General features: G+C 47.1%; 1 protein-coding gene and 1 pseudogene across 6 annotated transcripts; one reads left to right on the top strand and one right to left on the bottom strand.

Annotated features, from left to right (window-relative positions):
• Nucleotides 1-5,015: 5,015 nt before the first annotated feature.
• On the bottom strand, nt 5,016-7,272 carry Srsf3-ps6 (serine and arginine rich splicing factor 3, pseudogene 6; annotated as a pseudogene).
• Nucleotides 7,273-11,517: 4,245 nt separating this feature from the next.
• Nucleotides 11,518-24,420, top strand: Adck2 (aarF domain containing kinase 2). Of its 6 annotated transcripts, none has more exons than XM_008762782.4 (8): nt 11,518-12,845; nt 13,919-14,065; nt 17,126-17,254; nt 18,183-18,278; nt 20,888-21,139; nt 22,618-22,746; nt 23,846-23,899; nt 23,979-24,401. In XM_008762782.4, the coding sequence occupies exons 1-8, from the start codon at nt 11,943-11,945 to the stop codon at nt 24,192-24,194; spliced, it is 1,926 nt and encodes a 641-aa protein (XP_008761004.1). In that variant the 5' UTR covers nt 11,518-11,942; the 3' UTR covers nt 24,195-24,401. The 6 variants fall into 6 exon arrangements, with proteins under 6 accessions (XP_008761004.1, XP_006236387.1, XP_006236388.1 ...); NM_001107855.1 differs by having other exon boundaries at nt 11,535-12,845; nt 24,031-24,420; XM_006236325.5 differs by lacking the exon at nt 13,919-14,065 and having other exon boundaries at nt 11,524-12,845.
• The last annotated feature ends 959 nt before the right edge of the window (nt 24,421-25,379 follow it).

Below are 25,379 nucleotides of genomic sequence, written 5' to 3' on the forward strand. Positions count from 1 at the left end.
TGATCATTCTAAGACCAGGAGTTCTGGATCACGCTTAGCTACATGGTGTGTTGGAAGACAGGCTGGATTACCCAGTCTCAATAAACAAAGCCAAACCCAGGAAATACGCATATGTAGATTTAGCTGAGTCTTAGTCCAATAGGGTGGCTTGGCCCCTGTCACTCCTAGTACGGTATTTCATGCACAGAGTCCAATTCCTAAGGAACCTTTACCTGAGGACTTGTAAGTTCACTCAGGTCCTACCTAGTTGTCTCCCTCAGAAAGAACAAAACACAAGCAACTTGACAAGGGGGATGGTTTACTTTGGCCCAGCGTTTGAGGTATGGTCCATCATGGTGAGGTGGAAATGGAAGCTTGAAGCAGCTGATCACACTGCACTGTGCAGTCGAAGCAGGAAAAACACGGTTGCCCAGCTACTCCTTCGATTATTATTTTGTTTTTGAGTCCTGCACCTTCCAGACCATGGAATTGTGCCAGTAACATGTAGAGTGGGTCTTTTCATTTCAATTCACTTAATTATCTGTCTGTCTGTCTGTCTGTCTGTTTCTCTCTCTCTCTCTCTTTACACACACACACACACACACACACACACACACACACAACTGTAATGGTATTTTGGGTTTTTAAAAAAGATTTATTTTAGGGTTGGGGATTTAGCTCAGTGATAGAGCGCTTGCCTAGGAAGCGCAAGGCCCTGGGTTCGGTCCCCAGCTCCGGGGAAAAAAAAAAAAAGATTTATTTTTATTTTATGTTTGTGATCACACTGTAGCTGTCTTCAGACACACCAGAAAAGGGCACCAGATCCCATTACAGATAGTTGTGAGCCACCATGTGGTTGCTGGGAATTGAACTCAGGACCTCTGGAAGAGGAGTCAGTGCTCTTAACTGCTGAGCCAGCTCTCCAGCTTTTTATTTTTTCGAGACTGGGTTTTTCCATGTAGCCTTGGCTGCCCAGGAACTCGATATACAGACCAGGCTGACCTCTAACTCAGAGAGCCTCCTGCCTCTGCCTCCCAAGTTCTGGGATTAAAGGTGGGTGTCACCACAGTCCAGCTCCTATGATGTTTTAGGTTTACAGTTTTGGTTCCCATTCCTAGCTATCCTGCGGTGTATGTAGCTGGAGCAATGCGTGTCTGCATGTCAGTCCGGGGCTCACATACTCTTGTGGGATTTCCTCTGAGATCCAATTGAACACTACCACGAACAAGAATAAGGGTGTGGTGGCACCCACCTTTAATCCAAGTATTCAGGAGGCAGACACAGGTGGACCTGTGAGTTCAAAGCCAACCTGGTCTACATCTTGGGTTCCAGAACAATCAGAACTATCTGATAAAGAGACTCTGCCTCAACTTCTCCCCCTACATCCCCCTCCCTTTCCCCAAAAGTGGCTTGGACCTTTGGGAAAGTGGACTCATCTGTGAGTGAATGCCGGCGGAACTCTTTATGCCAACGATGCACCCAGGATGCACGATGTCAGTCGAGCTGGTACTGTGAGTCAACCCTTCTCTCTTCTCAGGTCCCCGGGCAGATGGGGTCCAATGGGTCTTTGGGAACTCCAACTCCAGCACTACGTAACTACCAGTCTGACTCCCATTCTGCTTTTCCCCGCAGCAGGTATCAGGTGGTACCACTGATTGCAGAGCTTACCTAGAAGGCTCTCCTAAACTGGCTTCTCATTTAACAGAGGCAATGAGACAGAGGTCGCCTGCCTTATCAAGGACAATATCATCACGCTTCAGAGTCATGGCTACTAGTCAGGCTTTTTGTCATTGACGGCTTGTTTTTTTTTTTTTTTTTTTTTTTTCTTGGAGCTGGGGACAGAACCCAGGGCCTTGTGCTTGCTAGGCAAGCGCTGTACCACTGAGCTAAATCCCCAACCCCCGTTGACGGGTTTTTGTTTTGTTTTAATATTGTTTACTGATGGTGTGTGCATCATGCCTGCAGGTACCCACAGAAGTTGGAATCCGTCAGATACAGGTACTGGGAACCAGATTCTGGTCCTCTGAAAGAGGATGAAGTGATCTTCAGTACGGAGCCATTTATCCAGCCTCTGCTTTGTTTTTGAAACCAGGAACCACTCTGTAGCCCAGGCTGGCCTGAAACTCATAGCAATCCTCTTGCCTCAGCCTCTTGAGTCCTGGGATGCAGGAATGAGTCACCAAGTTTAACCTGGTCAGGTTTTCAGAACAGATAAGTCCCAGGTCTCCCTGGCAGCAGAACTACTGGGTTTAGCATATTGGAGCTGGAGGGATCTAAGAGATAGGCACACCCGTACTTCCCAGACGGAGAAAAGGGACTGTCCCTGCAGTGTTAACACAAGTCTAGAATCTGGGAAGGCATAGCAAGGAGCGTGACAAAACTTCAATGGGAGAAACTCTGATGCAAAGAATGACTTTGACTCCAGTGATGAGCAGAGAGAAAGGGAGAAGTCACTGAACCAGCCCTCCCTAGGGAGGGATATATAGGCAACACTACAGGGCATGGTTGACAATGGCTTTCTCTTCTCTTCAGAGTTCTGACATTTTTTTTTTCCTCTGTGCATACGGCTGTATGGGACGGCTGAAAAAATATGATACATATTTAAGTATACATGTATATTTAAAAAACACTGGAGATTAAACACACACACCAAGCAAGCACTCTGCTCACCTGAAGCTCTATTCCATGACCAAAATTTTTACACCAGGCTCCAACTTTCTTAGGGACAAATCACAGGTCAGGTGTATCACATAGGACTTGGAACAAGGTCGGGGGGGGGGGGCGGAGGGGGTGACCTCAGACTTTTCTTTGCCAGATAATTACCTTGACCTTGTGGAAAAAGAAGAGACGGGAAAAGATAGATTTTAGCTTCTCATTCACCATTTTGGACTGTAAGAAATAAGGGTTTGCAGTTTATAGGCTGCTAGTTATGGTATTTTGCTGATGCAGCCCAAAGGGACCTGCAGGAACAGGGTTGATTCTGACATTGTGTGCGAAGGGGTCGGAGCTGCAGCTAAATAGCTTCCAGTTATAGGACACTCCTCCTGCACCATCCCCTCTGCAAAGCAGGGGAGCGTCCTGCTCAGAATGTCAAAAGTACGGAAATCAGGGCTGGAGAGCAGTTAAGAGCAGCCTGGTTCTATTCCCAGCACCCACACGGTGGCTCACAATCATCTGCAACTCCAGTCTCAGGGGTTCCAATGCCCTTTTTGACTTCCACCAGTCATGCATGCAATAAACAGATGTACATGCAAGCAAAACACCCACACGCATAATATAAGAAAGCCAGCTTCCTTCCCCTGAGCACCGTACGTGCCCTGCCTCATATCTTCCACGTAGCCATCTTACGTAGGAGGTGCTAAAATGCTAGGCTCCTGTGCAAAGAGACATCTAAACGGACTTAACATCCCTTTGTTTTTCCTTCCTTGGCACGTCTGGAACACTAGGGGAAGCCTGGTGGCACTTCAAAGTGAGTAGTGACACCTAGTGGAAGTAATGCGAACCACACTAGAAGGGACGCTGCTGAGAACTGGAGATTTTATTTGTGGGCTTTTGCTGTTGAGAAGAATCTGGAAGTCAATAGAGGATACCAAGACAAGGACAAATGGGATGTTTACTCAGACTTAGCTGAAGAAGGGAAGCTGGCTACCACTGTGGGCAGAAACCGATACTCAAGTGGAGCAAATGCTGGTGGGCACAGGTGTGTGGAGGTGTGCCGGACCCAGGTGCTGTTGTGGGTGGGGTGAAGGAAGGGACGTAGTCTAGTTTCATTTCTGCTGACTGTGATAAGACATTTTTTTCCTCATTATGTAGCTCTGTCTGTCCCAAAACTCACTCCGTGACCAGGCTGGCCCTGAACTCACGGAGAGCCTCTTGCCTCTGCCTCTCAAGTGCTGGTATGAAAGGCATGTGTCACCATACCTGAATAATTTCGTGTACTTGCCAGGTTCCATTCCATCATTGGACAGAAGTCAAGGCAGGAACTCAAACAGCTAGTCCCCGCAACGGGCTGATTAACAATCAAGACAGTCTGTCACAGACGTGACCAGAGGCTAGCCTGATCTAAGCAATCCTTCACTTGGGCTTTCTCTCTAAGTGATTCTAGGTCATTGCATGTTGACATTTAAAAATAACCCTCACAGCTGCGCAGGAGAGAGGGGAGGCAATTGTTAATAGCCAGCAGCGGTGGCTGACCCCAAGGAAGCTGAGACTTCCAGACACAGCAGGAACGAGACACACATGAATACACAGACTGTGACAGCACACAGTCCTGGGCAGGCCCCACGTCTACCAGGAGTGAACACGACAAAGCAGACTCCATGGTTCTTGCTCTTGATCTTTTTGTTTTTCAGGGTTTTTTTTTTTTTTTTTTTTTTTTTTTTTTTTGGTCTTAATAGTTTTCTTTTTGTTTGTCTGTTTTGATTCGTGGATGAGTTAGGGGAGGGGAAAGAATACACTTAAAACGTATGAAAAAAATTTTGAATAAAAGCTTAAAATTAGGGGTTGGGGATTTAGCTCAGTGGTAGAGCGCTTGCCTAGGAAGCGCAAGGCCCTGGGTTCGGTCCCCAGCTCCGGAAAAAAAGAACCAAAAAAAAAAAAAAAAAAAAAAAAGCTTAAAATTAGTCATTGTAGGTACATTATGTGATTGACTGTCTACAGTTGGTTTTGAGTTAGAAGCAGGGTGAAACTGGGAAAGTGGAAATCTTTGATTTTCTTTTTGTAATCAAAACTTTAATCCCAAGGATTCTCACAAACATATTACAAATGACAGCATGGAAAAAAAAATCTTGCACACAGCAACTCAATAGTTCAGCTCTACAACAATGTATCCTTGAACTCACAGGGCTCTGGTATCTTAGGGTTTTTTGTTTGTTTTGTTTTTTGGGTTTTTTTGTTTTTGTTTTTGTTTTTGTTGTTTTTGTTTGTTTTTGGTATCTTAGTTTTACATTTCCAAATAAAGACGCTACAACAGCTCTCCGTCAGCAGACAGCAACCAGGAAGGAACCGCTTTGAAAACCGTCAGAGTGCTGTTCCTTCCCTTTATCTGTTGGCTTGTGTTCACAGCAGCTTTGAAAGACCGTTCCTCATTTCACCCACAGTGCCACACTGTGTCTCAGCTACTGGAGGAACGACAGCTTCAGTCAACCCCAGCCAGCTGCTTCATAACATTAGAACATCACACTTAAAACGAGGCCGGATCTAGGTTTATTTCAGTCTATGAAAAACTAAAGTGCAAAGAAAATTCAATCTTGCTTAAGGGAACATTGTAAAGTAACAACTCTTGATATCACATTGCCTCTTATGATCCATTTGAAACAATAGAGAATTACATTTTGTGTGTCACTGTTCCAAGAGACAAAACAAACTTGAACAGCTAAAACAGCTGAAAAATGCACCAAGCCTATGAAGTCTCAAACAAAACTTGAATTTCCTGTACATACTCCTGTCAAATGAAGCTATTTTCTGTACTTTTGCAAACTGGTCTTCTATTTCCTTTCATTTGACCTAGATCGGCTACTATATGTAGAGAAGAATCGAAACGACTTGTGATTTCTCTCATGAGAGAGAGAGACCTTTCTCTTCTCCTCTCTCTAGCTTCTCCTTCTTGGGGATCTGGGCAGAGGTGGAGGACTCCTTCGGTAATCATCTCGAGGATGATGACCTCAAGAGGAAGGCGGGCCACAGTTCTGTTCCACTCTTACATGGCAGCCACATAGCGTTCTTCCATCTAGCTCGCAGACAGCATCAGCAGCATCTCGGGGATCCTCAAATTTGATGAAAGCAAAGCCAGGAGGGTTTTGAGCAACCCACACACTTCAGAGTGGTCCACAACAGCCAAAAGCCCGTTTGAATTCAGTCTTGTTCCCATTGTTCCCTAGATTACCTACATAAACCTTACAGTCCAAGGGACAGGAATCACAATGCATTTCAAGATCCTGGGTTCAAAAAGCCCGAACAGGCCCACCCACTTCCCTCTTGCTCTCCTCTCACAGAGGAAGCGTCCATGAAATAGCCAAGATTTTTTTTAACTTAATTTTAATTTTTTAAAGAATTATTTATGTATATGAGTACACTGTAGCTATCTTCAGACACACCAGAACAGAGCATCAGATCCCATTATAGATGGTTGTGAGCCACCATGTGGTTGCTGGGAATTGAGCTCAGGTCCTCTGGAAGAGCAGTCAGTGCTCTTAACCTCTGAGCCATCTCTCCAGCCCCCTTAATTTTCTTTTTCTTTGTGTAGCCCTACCTGTCTTGGAGCTCTCTCTGTAGACCAGATTAGCCTCACAGAGATCTGCTTTCTTCTGCCTCCCTGGTGCTAGGATTGAAGGTGTGCTCTATCACTTTCTTGACTCTGCAGCTGGCATTCTTATTGTAAGCCTATAGCTGTTGCAGGGGTCAGAGGTCAACCACAGCTCCACTGTGAGATATGGTCTGGCCGTCCTTTCCTCTCCAGTGTAGTCTGTCTTATGGTACCACGCAATCTTCACTGCTTTCACGGCCTTTGCTACACTTTGAGACTGCACTTTATTTTTTTCCTTTTTTTTTTTTTCCTCGGAGCTGGGGACCGAACTCAGGGCCTTGCGCTTGCTAGGCAAGCGCTCTACCACTGAGCTAAATCCCCAACCCCAAGGCCCAAAATATTAAGAAGTAAAATTTGTATACTTACAAGAAGACTGCACACTTATATGTTCTCTCAATAGTTCTTCCCCTTCTAGAAATGCATATTCTCTTGCCCTGTTCCTAGGTGTACAGATACAGAAGCTGAGGGTGGGGCTAGCCTTCTAAGTATAGTTATGACAGATAATATGGTACCATAGGTAAATGTCTAGGATGCTACAAAGGCACCCACTCCTGTCCTGAGAATTGGCTAAGTGTTGTTTTTACTCATTTTTATGGGTGGGATGGGGTGGAGTGGATGTGGGCTTTAACAAAAGCAAATTGGAAAACATGATTTATTTATTTAGAGGTAGGGTTTCCTGTACCCATGGTAACTTTGGACTTTTGTTCCTCTTGCTTCACTTTTTAAGTGTTGGGTTTCATTTGCGAGCAACTATGTCCACCTGGCACCACTTAGACAGGGTTTCACTATGTAGCCCTGGCTGGCCTGGAACTCACAGAGATCTGTCTGTCTCTGCCTCCAGAGTGCTGGGATTTAAGGCATTTGATGTGACGCCATGACAGGTGAGGACTTCATTTTAAATGAGATCTTCTGGGCTGGAGAGTTGGCTCAGCGGTTAGGAGCTTGCTCTAACTCAGAGGTCCTGAGTTCAATTCCCAGCAACCACATGGTGGTTCACAACCATCTGTAATGGGATTTGATGCCCTCTTCTGGTGTGTCTGAAGACAGCAACAGTGTACTCATATACATAAAATAAATCTTTAAAGAAAAATGAGATCATCTTCTACTGGGCATGGTGGCACATGCTTGTAGTCATAATCCCAGCACTCAGGAGGCAGAGGCAGAAAGACCAGAAATTTAAGGTTATCCTCAGGAACATGTCAAAACAGAAGCCAGCCTCAGCTACTTAAAATCCTGTCTTTAAATTATTTATTTATTTATTTACTTACTTACTTACTTCACGTAATGCCTTACAACTATCAGCCAAGCACTTGGAGAGCTGAGGGAGGAGGACCTGAAGTTTGAGGCCAGCTGGCTCATCCTGAGATGCAGACCAGCCTGGGCTGCGAAGTAAGGCTTTGTTTCAAAGTAACAGTAATGGTGATAATACTGCTAAATAATAACATAGAGAACAGATGAGGTCTCCCACAATCCTCCTTCCATGCCTGTTGTACAATGAAGGAGAAACAGAATTGCTTCTGCTTTTATTTAAATGATAAAAACGACAAGGTTTGCTAATTGTGGAGATCAACACATTACATACACCCAGCTTGCTGCTGCTTCTTCTTTCGTACTTTTTACTGACTCTTTGTGAATTTCACACCGTGTCCCCTAATCCTACTTATCTTTTCATCCCTCCATATCTAACCCGTCTGCCCTGGCGACCTCCTCATCAAGAGAAAACACACAAACAAACAAACAAACAAACAAACATCTCGTCCTGAAGCTGCATGGTGCCATGGTGTGTCACACAGAATATCCCTTTGCCCAAACGTCTTTCCTTGCAATTCATTACAGTGAGTTATTGGTGTAGGTTGAGCCCTTCCCCTTCAGCATACCATAAATACTCGACCTGCACTGGCGCTTCTCTCAGATATCCTGTTGTTGCCTGTGCCACGGAGATCCTGCAGCCTTGGTTCTGGAGGACCAGTACCTTTACACCCTGTAGCAGTTTATAGGTGAGGTAGATGTTAGGGTGGGACAACTCAAAGTCCTGGATCTGGGCCTGGGTGATAGCTCAGTCGGTCAGCCTGACGGCTCTTTAGCACTGTCCATGTGTCTTAGTTAGGGTTTACTGCTGTAAACAGACACCGTGACCAAAGCAACTCTTTTTTTTTTTTTTCTTTTCTTTTTTTCAGAGCTGGGGACTGAACCCAGGCCTTGTGCTTGCTAGGCAAGCGCTCTACCACTGAGCTAAATCCCCAACCCCCAAAGCAAATCTTATAAGGACAACATTTAATTGGGCTGGGTTACAGGTTCAGAGGTTCAGCCCATCATCATCATGGTGGGAGGCATGGCAGCATCCAGGTAGTACATCTTCATCTGAAGGCTGCTAGCAGAATGCTGGCTCCAAGGCAGCTCGGATGAGGGTTTTAAAGTCTAAGTCCACAGTGGCACACCTACTCCAACAAGACCACACCTTTTAATAGTGTCACTCTCTGGGCTAGGCATACTCAAATCACCATACTGTGCAAAGGGCAGGGCCAGCTCACCCAGTGCCATAGCTGGCAAGAGGCTGGGCTAGCTCTCCTGCTCTCCTGCCCTCCTGGCCAGCTCTCCCACACTGTACAAGCAAGCAGTAGGGCCAGCTCTCCATGAGCTTCCTTTTTAAACTATTATTTTATGTGTGTGGTTGTGTTGCCTGCATGTGTGTATGGATATCAGACGTGCACAGACGTCAGAAGAGGGTGATGGATCCTGTGGAACTGGAGTTACAGACAGTTGTTAGCAGCCATTTGGGTGCTGGGAATGGATCTTGGGTCCTCTTAACTGCTGAACTCTCTCTCTCTCTGTGCCTTTTTGAAACAGGCAGTATCGCTGATTGGCCTGGAGCTCCCCGTGTAGATCAGGCTGGTCTTGAACTTTACCTGCCTCAACCTCCTCATCTCCTCTACAGATGGTTGCTGGGAATTGAACTCAGGATCTCTAGAAGAGCAGTCAGTGCTCTTAACTGCTGAGCCATCTCTCCAGCCCCTAAAAATTCTTCATAGATAGATTTATTTATTGGAGCCCAGAACTAGGCAGCATTAGGAAGGTTGAAAAAACACTGCCTTAGGGGAACTTGTCTAACTTTAGTTGGATTTCTCTCCCCATGTCCACCCTCATGTGTCCTTTTTTGGAGAAATAAAGGTCCAGAAAAACTTGTCTGGGGTCACACTAGAAGGTGCCATGGGTTAAAATGATGTACTCAGAACTATTCAAGTCTTTTGTGAACAACTTTGGGACAGGCAAATGAGTCAGGAGAAAGGGGATACTTAGTAATTAGGGTCTGGCCACATTTCTAAACATTCTTTTTTAAAAATAAATTTATTTTATTTTATTTGTATGAGTACACTGTCGCTGTTTTCAGACACCAGAAGAAGGTATTGAATCCCATTACAGATGGTTGTGAGCCACCATGTGGTTGCTGGGAATTGAATTCAAGACCTCTGGAAGAACAGTCAGTGCTCTTAACTGCTGAGCCATCTCTCCAGCTCCTAACAATTCTTGACAGATAGATTAATTTTTTTTCTTTTTTTCTTTTTCTTTTTTCTTTTTTTTTTTTCGGAGCTGGGGACCGAACCCAGGGCCTTGCACTTGCTAGGCAAGTGCTCTACCACTGAGCTAAATCCCCAACCCAGATTTATTTATTTTATATTATGTGTGTTTTGCCTGTGTGTGGGTCTGAGCACAGATCCCCCTGGAACTGGTAAGTTAGGGATGGTGGTAAATCATCATGTGTGTGTGCTGGGAATTGAACCCACAGCTTTTGCAAGAGCAACCACTGAGTCATCTCTCTCCAAGCCCTATTTTGTTTTCTTGGAAAAGGGTGTCACTATGTAGTCCCTGTTGGCCTGGAGCTTGCTATACAGAGCAGGCTGACCTCCAACTTACAGAGACTCTGCCTCTTCCTCCCTGTTGGAATCGAAAGTGTGGGCCACCATGCCTGGCACCTGACCACGTTTCAAAGCATGATTTCCCAAGACATCATGTCTGCTTTGGGAAGCCCAAAGGGTGTATGTACCCCCATCTTTTAGAGTTAGGAACTGGGTTGTTATTGACAATATGTGTTTTGGGCCACTCTGCCATTCCTGACCTCCATTTGTGGCCCTGATCCTACATTTGGGGAAAATTACTATATCTTCTGAGCCTTCTGGATGGCCTGGGGGTGTGTCTTAAAGTTGAGTGACATGTCCAGACAGGAATACTGGATCTTGTCCTTCGTTCTCTTTTCCCCATAATTCTTTTCACCTGTGATGCCTTTAAATCTACCCTTGGCCAGACTTTTGTGCAAATTTCTTTCCACACAGGGGCAAAAGCTGTGGATTGGTAGTAGGGACTGTGGTGCTCCAGGGCAGGCAGCCTTTTAAGTCCCACAGTGCTGAGAAGAAATCGTGAGACCTTTCCTGACTGTGTAGGCTCAGTTCCCATCCTACCAATTCCGCCTCACCTCCTACAACCCCACAAGTCCAGGCTGTCCAACCTGGTTGGTTGGTTATTCAAGATTGCATGTGCTGACACACACACACACACACACACACACACACACACACACACACACACTCGTCTTAGACCATCAAGTTTTTCCTACTTTGGAGTTTCCGTTTGGCCTCTCTTCCAACATCCTTTTTTTTTTTTTTTTTTTCCAAAGCAGCCCCTACCTGCTCCTCACTGCTTCCGTGGCCCTTGCTATATTTTTATTTTTTTTAATCACATTTATTTTGTATGTGGGGGACACGACTTAAAAGAATTGGTGACCTCCTTCCTTCATTGTAGGTTCCACGAATCGAGCTCATTTATTTCGTCGGGCTTGACAAAAAGTATCGTTACCTATCTATTATTATGACTCAACAAATATTAGATTAAATTTAATAAAGATGGACTTGGCTCAATAAATATTATTTAACTGTATGAGCCATTCCCTAAGGTCTAAACACCACCGCCAAGCCAGTGCAGTCTGAGACTCAAGAACCTTGGACCTGTACACAGCAGTTGAAAATCTCGCCCTCCCTTTGGACCCAACTACAATATACCGTGTAGTTTAACATTTCGGATTTAAGCTACGAGGCTGTCGAAGAGGAGAGGCAGACGTGGAAAAAAGGGCTACAAAGCTTGCTTCTGTGTTTTGCTCTAAATCTCTACCGGGACTCGGTGTGCCCAGGCTTTTGCCCTGGTTCTCGCCGCGGCCCCTTTAAGGAGCGTGTCCTAGGCAGAGAGGGCAGACCTAGGTACCGGAAGTCCGGAGGAGCCGCGCTGGCTTGGACGCTGAGTGCTCTGTCTGGCTGACTGTAGGCTCCGTGCTGTCCTGGGGTGGTCGGGTGGGTGTCCCTGCTGTACCCCGGGAGCCCGGACCGTTCGCCCGCCGGAGCGTTCTTCTCTGGTCTTCCCGCGGCCCTCTGAAACCTCTCCGTCCGCTCTAGGCCGCGGGTCCTCATCTCCATCCCTGGTGTTCGGTGACTCCCGGCACTCTGAGCTCTGGCGCTGGACAGCTTGTCGCCCGTGGTCCCGGGCTCAGGTTCCCATTCCCTGCGCTGGGGGTGGGAGCGCGGTCGGACTCAACCCTGCTTCGCCACGGAGTGTCTCCACAATGGCTTCCCTTTAGGTAGAGGGCAAGCAGCCTAGGCCTGGGGGTCTGGAGAGGATGGTGAACCCCTGGCGTTTGTCTGTCAGGGTCTGCTTGTCACACTTGAGATGCTTTGAGTTCGGAAAGGAACTTGGGCTTTCCAGACCCCTGGGATGCTCTCGAAATGCCAGATTATGTTGGTTTCTGCTAGGTGCTTTACCCAAATTCATCTCAGCCCAGGGCAGTGTTGGGGAGGCGGCGCCTGGCAGCTTGTGCCAGCGAAAGACTCACTGGAGTAACCTGCCTGAAAATGGACTAGTGAAGGTGGCCCAAGAAGGGCCTCTGGCCCGCATATTACTGTGTCTCTGCCTAGGGCTCCGCGCTGGTGTGCTCTTGGCGAAATTCCTCCCCCTCCTCTTCTTGTACCCTCTCACCTACCTGGCCCCCGGCTTCTCCACCCTCTGGCTCCATCTGCTTTTCAAAGCTACAGAGACCTCAGGCCCAACGTATATCAAATTGGGACAATGGGCCAGCACCCGGCGTGATCTCTTTTCAGAGGCTTTCTGTGTCCAGTTCTCCAAGCTGCATGTGCAGGTGACCCCCCACCCTTGGGCAAGGACGGAATACTTACTCCAGCAGGCATTTGGGGAGGATTGGCACAGCATCCTCTTTTTCGAGACCCAGGAACCTGTGGGTTCAGGTTGTGTGGCCCAAGTGTACAAAGCATTCGCAAATATTTCATTGCTGGAGAAGGGCAGAATCTGGAGACTTGGGGAGCTCTCTGTCCCAGGAACCGGGACAGTCGGGACGCAGAGAGACCCCTTTATGAAAGACTGGAGGCCTTCAGAAAACCTTGCCGACGAAACATTTATAGAAAAGCTGCTTCTTCCTAAAGCTGACCTTGTTAGGTCAGAAGTGGGTGTGTCTCAGGCTCCTGGCCAACCACCCAAGTCAGATCACCTCATCCCAGTGGCAGTGAAAGTAAGTGCTCTCAGGACCTGGCCTAGTACTCTTCATCGTTAATCAAGTGCCCACTGAGCTATCTGCCCCAGATCAGAAACTGACCCCAGCGAGAGTCACATTGCTTTCTGGTCAAAGATGGAGTATTCCGTCTCCAAAGATGCTTGGGAATGGAAGTGTTTTGGATTTCATATGTTTCTGGATTGAAGAGGATTTGCATATATATCTTTGATGAGATAATCCTGGGATAGGACCCAAGTCTAAACGTGAAATATGGAATTCATTTATGTCACACACACACACACACACACACACACACACTCCCCAACTTACACATGTAATGACGTGCCCTCATCCCCTGAGGTCTGGTTTGGAATTTTTCACTTGTCAGTCCTTAACTGTGTCAGATTTTGAAGCATTTTGAGTTTGGATTAGGGCTGCTCAACCTTTATTCTCGTTACCTCTGTCAATACCTGTTAAATTCAGGCTGTTTCAGTCAAACTTAGTTCACACATGCTAGGCAAGCCCTCAACCACTGAGGTATATTGTGAGGCCTCACTCTGCCTTTTATTTGTAGATAAGGCCTTGCTATGTTAATTGTCCTCCCAAATAGCAGGGATTGCCAGTACCCCTAGGCCTCCTGGCTCAAGCTTGTTCTTCCTCCTCCTCCTCCACCTCCCTTTTTTTTTTTTTTTTCTTTTTGAGGTAGATTTGTAGTATGTAGCCCCTTGGCTGTCCTGGAGCTTACTATGTAGAACAGGCTGGCCTCAAACCCACAGAGATCTGCCTGCCTCTGCCTCCTGAGTGCTAGAATTCAAGGTGTATTCCTCCACAACAGGCCCTGATTTCATTTCTTGACTTCAGGGTACATTGGTATGAATAGTCTGAAGGAGGAAAAAAAATGACTTGGGTTTTGCTACTTCTGGAGAGGAGGGGCCACCCCCCACCCCCATCCCCCCAGAAGTGTCATGGGTATTGGGTTACTTCCCTTTGTTTTGATGGGAAGCACTCTGGCTGTCTTGAAAGTGGCAGCCTGTGCTAGGTAAGATGTTCTCTTCTGATCACCCGCCCTGTCTCCTGGTTCTTTCTGGCAGGTGTTACACCCAGGCTTGCTCTCTCAGGTGTACATAGATTTACTGCTGATGAAGATTGGAAGCCAAGCCCTGGGGCTCATACCAGGAGTCAAATGGCTTAGCCTGCCTGAGATCGTGGAGGAGTTTGAGAAGCTCATGGTCCAACAGGTTAATCCTTTTCTCAGCTGTAAATGGCGTGTAACATAGTTCTTGCCGTTAGCAGTTGCTCATGAACCAGCTAAATGATGAGTGAGTCTGTAATTTCCCATTCTGTCATGCAGAACATAATCTATTAGTCAACGTGGGTAATGCTGGCTGGCGGGTGAAACAAGGAACGATCCAGTTCATGCAGCTAGGCTATTTCTTGCTTATATTCAGGTAACCCGAGGGAAGAGGGGAGCTCTGCTTTGAAGTAGTATTAGGACTCATTCCCTTTGCAAGATTGGCACTGTCATTACAACTGGGAAAACAGAGCCTGGGCTGCCTGTCACCACAAAGGCCAGTGAATAGAGACAAAAATTGGGCCTTAGCATTTTTTTTGTTGTACCTTTTATTTATTTATTTATTTATTTATTTATTTATTTTTTTGTGGGTATGTGGTGATAGTAGGCATGGTCATGCTATGGCATGTGTATGTAAGTCAAAGGACACCTTTGAGGAGTCATTCTCCCTTTCCACAATGTGGGTCCTTGAGGCTGGCCTCCCATTGCACCGAGTGTTTTTACCCAGTGATCCATTTTACTGGCCGAGAATTGAATCTTTAAATTGTGCTTTATTTAGAGAGCCTGTGAAAGACCTGCCTTACATATTTTCTCCAGTTAGCAGACTCTGTGGAGTGGGTTGGGAGTGGGGAAACATAGTCATTTATCTGGAGCTCAGTCTTGCCCCTGTGGTCAGCCTGTTGGCTGTAGTTTTGAGGCTCTTGCCTCTTTGGCCTTGCACTCTTCCCTCACTCTGGGGAGTTCTAGAAACACCAAGTCTATCTAGTGTCCAGTTATCAACCTTGTACGTCTCCATGACATCTGAGCAAAGGTAGAGAGAGCCCAGTATCTTTTAATATTGTGCATCTGTTAAGCTGTTAATAACAGGGACATGTAGATTCCTTTTTGCAATATAGAATTCAGGTCTGATACAGAATGAAATTGCTCTAATCCATCCCCTCTTACCATCTCCAACACAGTCAGTTTGGAATGGAGATGACATAGAAGGTGTAAGAGATTTTATGGGTAGGCCAGGAAGTGAGAAACATCTCTTCCTTCCAATCTACCCAACCAGATTTCCCAGAGCCCTTGGGAAACACAGTTTGAGGGCAAAGTGAAACTAGATGGGTGACATTAACTCTGCCACCTTAGATGGCTGACCTCTAAGACAAGAAGCCTCATCTTTGTTTTCAGAGCTAATTGAGTAGACATGGACCCTCCCTGTTGGAGACCTTTGTGTGAGCAGACCGACTTTGTAAACTAAGTTGGAGGTATCTGGGCCTTCAAATGAGCATCTGGCTTCCTGTTGGTAGCTTAGGTATGGGTAGGGTTTCAGAAGCTATGTACTAAGACTTCATTTATAGCCTCTGATTGAAGCTTGGCTTCAATCCTTTTCAGCTTCTAGGCACTTATTTTAATGTTTAGGAAGTATTTGGGTGACTCAGGCCTATAATCCCAGCACAAAGGAGGCAGAGGCAGGCAAATGTCTGTGAATTCAAGTCCAGCCTGATATAAATGAGTTTCAGGTAGCAGGTCCTGTTTCAAAAAAACAGAAACAGACAGTAAAGTATCTGAACAATACAATAAAGGAATTTTTGCCTACAGTCCTGAAGACTAGGCCCAGGCCAAGAGAGATTCTGGTTCATCAATGCCTTCACATGGTAGAATGTGTTAGCATCTCAGGCCTCTTGTATTAGGACACAGAGAGCTTTACTCAAGGCCTAATCACTCTGTGCAGCAAAGCCCTAATTGGTTATACCATATTCTTGGGAGCTAGGATTTGAACATAGGGATTTGTGGGGAATGGGAGGTGTATGTGGAGGGGTATGGCATTCAGACCAGGGTAGAGAGCTTGGTTTCTGTTCTGGAGTATAGCAAGTTTGATAGAGATTACAGAGAAAGTAGCTTCTAGTGTAGCCATCATCTCTTTATTTTGACTCTTGGCTTCACCTTCTATCTGCGCTTCAGCTTCCATTAAAAGCCTGAAAGACATCAGGGTCCCATCGCTGAAACTCTCATCTCTATGTTTTACTCATTTGTCTTAAACCAGTCTCTCTTGCTAGCTCTGACCCCCAACAGACCTCGCACATGGCAGGCTAGGTGTGTGTGTGAGTTCTGTCTCTGTTCATTTGTAGAGTCATGTCATAGTTATTACAAACTCTCGGGATCGAGGAGTGTCAGGTCAGGCTGTTCCACTCCGTAAGACTTGAGTGAGGCTGGAGTTTGGGATGGTAGAATAAGGTGGGCGTCACCAAAGGAGGAGGATCTAGAGAGGAGCAGGAGCCAAATCTTCACCTACCTGAATGTCACTCTAAAGAACGTTGATTTCAGGGCTGGAGAGATGGCTCAGTGGTTAAGGGTTGTCTTGCAGACAACAGCCCCCAAGCGTACAGTGGCTCACAATCTTCTGTAACTCCAGTTCCAAGGCTTCTTTTGATTTCCATGGGCAACAGGCATACAGGTGGCACACATACATATATGCACACAAAACACTTATACACACAAAACACTTATACACATGAAATAAATCTCTAAAAATATTTAAAGAATGCAGACGTCACCATTCACATGGCATGGATATAGTCAAACAGATTAAGAGAAAATTTGGAAAGTTTAGTAAGATAAAATTGGGGTTGGGCATTCAGCTGTAGCAGTTGCGCCAGTGGGTGGATGGCAAGGCCCTCCCCATGTGGAACATTGATCATAATGGAAGGAGAGGGGAACAGGGATGGACTAGTTGGGCAATGAGGTGGCCAGATTGTGGGAAATGAGCAGAGCATCCTTTGGTGTGAAGGGGACCCAAATCCTCTCAGAGGATCTGAGGTCTGGCTTAGAGGAGTTCATGTGCACAATGGATGTTAGCACCTTCGGTGGTAACTTTGAGCTGGCTGGTGTATCTTCTCTGAGGTGCCTGGTATTCTGTAGAAGCCAGGGGAGCTGGTGAGGAAGGAAGCTGACCTGGTCCTCCTGGCATCTTGAAGTCCTCCTTGTGTCCATACTAACTCATCTTTCCTCACCATCCCTGCAGACAGACCTGCGCTATGAAGCTCAGAATCTAGAGCACTTTCAGCACAACTTCCAGAACATGGCATCTGTGAAATTCCCCACCCCGCTGCACCCCCTCATCACTAGGGATATACTGGTGGAAACATACGAAGTAAGGACCTGGTTCTGCTTGGTACTCATAACTGGCCGTTCCCACAGACGCTTCAGGCTGAAGAGAAGATGTGGTTTTGTTGGTAAAACTGGGAGGAGGTTGGGAGTGATGGAGGGTTTGTCCAGCATGTGCGAGGCCCTGGGTCCATGATCAGTACTGCACAAAACCAATCTACTATACACCCAAAGCCTCGGAGGAGCAGGAAAGGGAGTGGAGTGAGCTGGTCCCGAGAGCCCCAGGTAGCCTCAGACTGAAGCCTTGGATTGAAAACCTACTCTGCTCTCTTATTAGCTGGTGACCTCATGGTGCTGTCCCAGGAGTAAGTGACACATTGAAAACACATGTGACTCAGAGAAAGTACACTTACCTTAGCTGTCCTCTAGATTGTCTTATTAGCGATTGGTATGAGAGGCCCAGGGCTGTGTTTCCTAGCTGTGTAACTCAGAGCCTGTTCTTAGACTCTCTGGGCTGTTCTGTTGCACTCCATCTCAGTGGGTTGCCTTGACAAACTGAGCCATCTGTTGATTTGCTAGTTGTCCATTCTTCTGGCTGCCCTTTCCCAGCTCATGTCTCTGTTGATTATTATTTTCTCATTTTATTTGGTCTTGAGACAGTCTCACACATCCCTGGTTGGCCTCACGTTTTCTATGTAACAAACGCTGATCTTAAACTCCTGTTCTTCCTGCCTCTGCCCCCAGGGGCTGGGGTTCCAGGCTTGCACCACCAGGCCCAGCTCCTGGTTGACCGTCAGCACCTTCTCCTGCCCTTTCCCAGGGCTCACACATCTCTTTCCTCTTAGTAGCAGAGTCGATGGCTATTAAGAACAATGTGTGAGTAACAAATAGGAAGACAGCACAGATATATGACCTAGCCTGGAGAGGAGGTGGGCAGCCATCTGAATTAAAGCTTTCTCCCTGCTGTCTTCAAGGAGAGTGTCCCGGTGTCCAGCTACCAGCAGGCAGGCGTTCCCACCGACCTGAAGAGGAAGATTGCACAGCTGGGGATTAACATGCTTTTCAAAATGGTGAGCAGGGGGCGCTGCCTGCGTGCTGAGGCTCAGTACACAGCGTGTGTACGGGAAAGTGCCAGGGCCAGCCCAGCAGAGAGCTGCAGGTTGAGTGAACCAGCTGAGTGGAGCCCCTCCCCAAATGCTTCTGTGACCCAAAGCTTGTGCTGAGACCTTGCTCTGTGATGTGCATTCTGTGCTATGGAAAGAGTAGAAGCACACAGTCTAGCCCATGGTGCTGCATGTCAGATACTGTTCTATCCATCCTTCAGTGCTTATGGAGTACCTGCTGTGTGCTAAATGCTGGACTTGATGCAGAGCAGACCTGACTCCAGTGTTCATTGGGTGAACTTGGGGAAGAAGCACATGGCATCAAGGGCTGGAGCCCTTGATGGGGACCTTGAAGGGACCTTGATGAAGCTTGAAGGGACCTTGTTTGGACCTGAGGTTTCATTCAGGAAGTACCTCCAGGTCAGCCAGGGATGGGGTGGGGAGGCTGTGTCAACCATGGTAAGACAAATAGGGGACTCATCTAGAGACAACAGCCTATGACAAGGGTGGGATGCAGTGGGAGATGTGAAGGTGTATTGTGCAGAACATCCCAGGGAGTCAGGACTTTAATCTGTGGGCAAGGGGCCCATTTGAGTTCTGTTCCTGTGAAAGGATTTCACTATTACAATATTTGCCAAAATTGTGTGTGTGTGTGTGTGTGTGTGTGTGTGTGTGTGTTCAAATTGAGAGTAAGTTGAGACAGCTTTGTTCTGTATAGCTTAGATTGACTTAAAACTTATTATAGAGCCCAGGATAACCTCAAACTCACATTAATCCTCCTGCCTCAGCTGTTTAAGTACTGGGATTACAGGCCATTCTGCCAGGCAAGTATACCATCTTAAGTATATTCTTAAATTTTCATGCTTTTCAATTTATTAAAATGTTTTGACTTTTAAAGGTTTGTCTGGTACCTAGAAAGCCAGAAAGGGCATTAGTTACAGATGGTTGTGAGCTCCCAAGCTGGTGCTGGGAATCTAACCCAGGTCCTCTGGAAGAGTAGTGAGTGCTCTTAACCACTGAGCCATCTTTCCAGCTCCAAACTTTTATGTAAAAAAGCACAGCGTTATTTTTAGTGTTTGCTTATTTGTGAGCCTGCACACGTTGTGTGGCATCATATGGGAGCCAAAGGACAGCTTGTAGGATCATTCCTCTCTTTCCATCATGTAGATCCCATGGATCAAACTCGGGTGATCATCAGGCTTGGTGGCAAGTGCCTCTACTTACTGAGAAGCTTACTAGCCCCTTAGTGAATTTTAAAGTATCATTCTTTAATCCAGACTCAGACGGTGGGAGAGTGTGAATGAGGCAGAGAGATAAGTTAACTGTGACAGCTGTGACCTGGAGTTGGAGTTGGGTTGGAGGAGTGACGTGAGGCAGGGAGGTAGGTTAGGGCACTTTTGTGGAGGAGTCCAGAGGCAAATGGTGACTCCTTTTCTTTTTTTGAGACAGGGTCTCGTGTAGATGAGACTGGGCTTGAACTTGCTCTGTAGCGGAGAGTGACTTTGGAACTCCTAATTCTAGTTTCCCTACCTCTCCAATGCTAGGATTACAGGGTTATGGTCGGAGCGCACTGTCATGCTGGGATTAGAGGATTGTGGCCTGAGCGCACTGACTTACATACTGGGCTGATGTTGACTCTGAAATATATTTGGGCCTCCTCATCTTAGAAGCCCGCATTGAGCTTTTCTCATTCCTGTACATCAGGATGAGGTGGGGGGATGAGTAGCAGGCACCTGGCCTCATCACAAGGATTTCTGCCTTTCGTAAGACTGCAGCAGGGCATCTCGGCGCACTTTGAAGCACCAGGAAATGCCTGCTATATTTGGAGACATAATTAGTGGTCAGAGCTGGGTCTGGGATGTGTCTTGAACCAGGTGTGTAAAAGAAGGCTATGGATGCTCCAAACACTCAGGGCACATAGGAGAGCACTTGGAACCCAACGATGAACTGAGAAGCCTGCTGAGAAAGGGCAGGAAAAGTGAGTGGAGAGGCATTCAGAGGCTTCTTGCCTGGTGAGTCAAGAGTTGAGGTTCCCTACCAATGAAATGGGATGCAGAGGAGAAAGGGAGGTTTGAAATTGCTGCTTTGGTTCTGAGAAGAGAGTCAGGGGGTTTAGGAGGCTGCCTTGTGTTGTCTAAGTCACATTGTCATTTTGGACATTTGGAGGCACATTTGAGCTATCTGGTCTACCCAGGTGGTCTACCAGTGGTATTATCTGATTTAGTTGTGTTACCTGCTACCTGGGGACAGGGAGGGACAGCTGGGGCAGGACTCTGAATCTCTGCCCTTAATTCTAGCACTTGAGAGGTAGAGACAGGAGGATCTATCAGAAGTTGAGGGCCAGACCGGATGACATTAGACCCTGTCTCTTAAAATTAAAATCCAAACCAATTGGAATCAAAGTCTCCTACCCAAATTGTTGTTTGAGAGCATCCAGCAGCAAGGGCTTTATGAAATGCCCACCTCCTTGCCTTGTCACAGGCAGCCCACTGTTCCCTAAAACTTTTTCTGCAGGTATCCCAGAGGTGCTAGGGTGGGAGGGTTGACACAGACCTGAATGATACAGTCTCTTCCAGATATTTGTGGATAACTTTGTGCATGGAGACCTACACCCTGGAAACATCCTGGTCCAGGGTGCTGATGGAGTGTCCTCAAGCCTGGAGATGCAGCAGCAGCAAGTGGATGTCTATGACACACTGGTGGCTACCATAGCACCTGCCCTGTGCCCACTGCGCCTGGTGTTGTTGGATGCCGGCATTGTGGCAAAGTTGCAGGCTTCGGACCTGAGGAATTTCCGGGCAGTTTTCCTGGCTGTAGCGATGGGACAGGTAAGACTCACTGGGGTTGGCCTTTTAGGCTCTGGGGAACTCATCCTGTGTCACTGGTGAAAGCCCACCGTTGCCAGACTCTATGGTTAGACTTGAGTGGAACAGGTGTAGGCATTGACAGTGTGCTGGTTCTCAGGCTTGGCAGTGTAAGGTTGGAACCCTTAGTTAGGAAGGCATTCTCTCATGTATTTTGCAACTGTAGTTTCTCTCACTCTGTCAGCAAATTTGTTGGCACGGCAGTGACAGGAGGCTACCTTAAAAAATTGTCATTTTATGTGTGAAGTGTGTGTGAGTACAGGTGCACAAGAGACATGGTGTGCATGTGATGGGCAGAGGAAGACTTCGGGAGTCAGTTCTGTCCTGTAGCCCTGCACTTCAGAGACTGAACTCAGGTCATCAGGCTTAGGTGGCCAGCATCTCCATCCACTGAGCCATCTCACTGGCTGCTCTAGCTTTTTGATCAAACAATGGCTGTCTTTCATCTGTGAACTTTGTTGCAAAGTAAAGGGTGGGAAGGCTCCACACTGTAGAGAACATTTCCTCTACGTGGGGCAAGATGGTTGGTTTCTATGGTACGGGGTATGAGTAGTTTCCCTCAAACACTCTGAGGGGCTTTGGAAGTTATCGTTAGACAATAAAAAGTCTGACAGAGCTTCTGTGGAGCTCAGATGATGTGTTGTAGCAATGAGGATGGGAAAACACTTCTGACTGCAGGGTAGAGAATTTTTCTGTGACAAAACTCCGGAAAAAAAGAGCACCCCACCTCCACCCCCAAAACAGGCTCTTACTTTGAACTCACAGAGATCCACCTGCCTCTGCCCTAGAGCACTGGAATTAAAGATGTGCTCCACTACTCACAGCTAGAGAGCTGTTTTCTTTTTAAAAGAAGCAGGATCCAGGGGCATCCCTGCTTGGCTTTTGAAGGAGTCAACTGAAGCTGTAGCCTGAAACCAGTTTGAACGAGTCTCCTGCTTAAACAATGGGATGCTGTGTCTGAGGACATCTTCCTATGCCTAGATTTGTGTGATGGTGAACTGTCACAGTCACTAAGAAAAAGCTTAGTTCTTGTGGCCATGAATTAGGAGGTGACAGACATTTGAGGGGATCACCGGGGACGGGCTGTGGAGACTGTCCTGGGTACTTTAGTCGGAGGGATTCAGGAATCTGGGGAAAGGTCTGAATCACAGGGACCAGGAACGCTCAGCCTTTCCGGCCTAACCTGTAGGGCCTGGTGGCTCCAATTGGTCGTGGAAGCACCCCATGTGGCCCAAGAGGGAGACAACTGCATCATTGTCTTAGCAGAGACCTTAAAATCTTAAAAAGGCCTAGTGGATGGCAGCAGCTGAAAGGGGTTGGGGCCCGAGAATGGGGCTGTCGACAAACCAGGTGGGAACAACTGAGATCTAAGAGCATTCAGTATGCTTGAATAGACACTGCTTGCTCCGCTCTACAAAGCCACTTTTCTTTTCACCATCCAGGGCCACAGAGTGGCTGAGCTCATGCTGCATCATGCCCAGGCCAATGAGTGCAAGGATGTGGAAAAGTTCAAGGCTGAGATGGCTACACTGGTGACCCAGGCCAGGAAGAACACCCTCACACTGGAAAAGGTAGAGGCTGTGTGATTGGTCAGAGCGACTCTTACACAGGAGTGAGGGAGGGGGTGGGGGATGTCCTCTGTGGGGAGTTTGCAAGGAAGTGTCTTTTTGTTTGTTTGTTTGTTTTTCCTGAGGCAGGGTTTCTCTGAGTAGTCCTGGTTGTCCTGGGTCTTGATTGTAGACAGGCTGGCCTTGAACTCAGAGATCGCCTGCCTCTGTCTTCCAAGTGCTGGGATTAAAGGGTTGCACCACCATTGCCCAGCAGGAGGTAGGGTTTTAGTATAGGTAAAAACCAGTCAACCAACAAACCCCCAAACTTACCTTGTTCCCATGTCTTCTAAGAAGCTCAAGGGGCCTACTGAAATCACAGGCTTCTTGCTGGTAGAACCCTGCTTTACTCAAGGAATAGCTGTTGTCTGAACATGCAGGAAAGCAGCATCCCAAAGATGTGCCATAAGCCTGTGTCCCTCATTTGGCCTCCCCCAGTCTCTGGTGTATTTACCTTCAGTTAACTCGGGTTGGTGGCCTGTATTAGCAGGACTGGCTATGCACAGAGTAGACACTACCGCTGCTGATCTGGCTTATTCAGATGGTTACAAATCACATGCTCATGTGTTCGCTCACACACACACACACACACACACACACACACACACACACACACATGTTCAGACACCAGGCAAACCTCTTTTTTTTTTTTTTTCCTTTTCTTTTTTTCGGAGCTGGGGACCGAACCCAGGGCCTTGCTAGGGCCTTGCTCTTGCTAGGCAAGCACTCTACCACTGAGCTAAATCCCCAACCCCCAGGCAAACCTCTTGTCTCTGCTATCTTGATACAACTTAGTCTGTTTCCTTCCAGAAATTCTGAGTGTGGTAAGGGACAGGGAGAAGCATGGGGTGGATATGGCTCTGAGATTTCCTCTGCAGGCATTTGTGACTTGAAACTTGAGATGGGAGTGAGGCCCCTATTGGTAAATTCCTTTCTGATGTTCATTGGGTAGTGTGTGTGCACACTTGTGAGTGTGGCAGTGGGGAGGGGTAAGTGTCAAAGGACAGGACCCTGGAAGGGAAGAGATGCTTCTGGGATGCTACCGGGACCTTTTGTCTTGCAGCTTCATGTTTCCAGCCTCCTGTCCAGTGTCTTTAAGCTACTGATGACCCATAAGGTGAGGTGCTGTTAGAGGGTGGGTGGGGGGAGAATCCCATGGACAGCTCAAGCGGGGCTCAGTGATGTGGTTGTCCCAGATCCTGAGCTGCATTCCAAGGTCAGAGAAGAACTGCTGTTTGTCTGCTCCAGGTGAAGCTGGAGAGCAACTTCGCCTCCATTGTGGTGGCCATCATGGTGCTGGAGGGGCTCGGCCGCTCACTGGACCCCAAGTTGGACATCCTGGAGGCAGCAAAACCCTTCCTCCTCAAAGGGCCAGCATCCTTCCTGTGACTGTGGCAGTGGGCACACAGTAAAGGCAGATCCCAAGGGTCTGTCCTTTGGCAACTGAGACATCTAAAATTGGGATGTGTGGCAGAATCAGCACCACCGCTCCCAGTGGCCTAGCCTCAGGGTCTGCTTAAAAAACTTTGGGTTATTTTAGGGCAAAGGGAGGGAAACGGAAACTGGTGCCAGGGACACTATTTCAGGAAAGAAGACAAAATACATTTACTTATTTTGTTTTTCTGTTTTCTTCTCCTTAAGTCTGTCTGTCTGAGTGTATCTATATGTACGTAGATGCCTACTGAAGGCCAGGCGAGAGCATGGAGTCCTTTGGAGTTACAGGCAGTTGTGAGTGCTGGGAACTGAACTTAGGTCTTCTGAAGAGCAGCAAAGTGCTACTAACCACTGAGCTGTCTCTCCAACCCTTCTTTGGCCCCTCCCTCCCTCCCTCCTCCCTCCCTCCCTCCCTCCTTCCCTCCCTTTTTAAAATTACACATACTTGTGTAGGAGAAGGGGCTGTGAAGATCAGAGCCACAGGGATTTCTTGGGATTGGACGCCTTCAGTTCAGCCATCTTGCTGCCTGCCTTTCTTGTTTCTTAACTCTACAGTCTTTGGTCAGGTCCTTTTTGCTGGTGGTTCCTACCTCTTGCATGTAATAATTAAAAACCAACCCACACGATTGCCGGCTATGCTCTAGTAATGCGGTCTCCCTATCCCTGTGGTCCCCATGCGGCTGCTCAACTCATGGTTTTCTTGCCTTGCTCAGTACAGCTCACATTTCCAGTCATCCACGCCCTGCCGCTAGCTGTCACAAATCCCTATAACCCAGTAAAATCAAAAGTCTAGAAGCTTGTAATTTATCAGTCAGATTTATATCAATTAATTCTCAACCCACAAAATGCCTACACAGTGAACTCAGAGCCAATATATATATTGATACAAGCTGCCCACCTAGACTGGACAAATTGCCCTATATTATTCTATGCTCTTCTATACTATCCATAGCTACCTGTGGCTTTTTAAGCCCATGTGATTGGGTTCGTCCTCTTATTCCTCCATCTTCTCTGTCCTTCTGTCCTCTCTGTCCCCTGTCCTCTGTCTCTGAAACTCTCAGCCCTGCCTTCCTTTCATGCCCTCACCTGCGTATTGACAGCAATCTACACCTACCTTAGGTTAGAAAATGCCATGAAATCCTGCAGACCACAATTAATAAAAA

Source organism: Rattus norvegicus, chromosome 4, assembly GCF_036323735.1.
Source record: "Rattus norvegicus strain BN/NHsdMcwi chromosome 4, GRCr8, whole genome shotgun sequence".
NCBI lineage: Eukaryota > Metazoa > Chordata > Mammalia > Rodentia > Muridae > Rattus > Rattus norvegicus.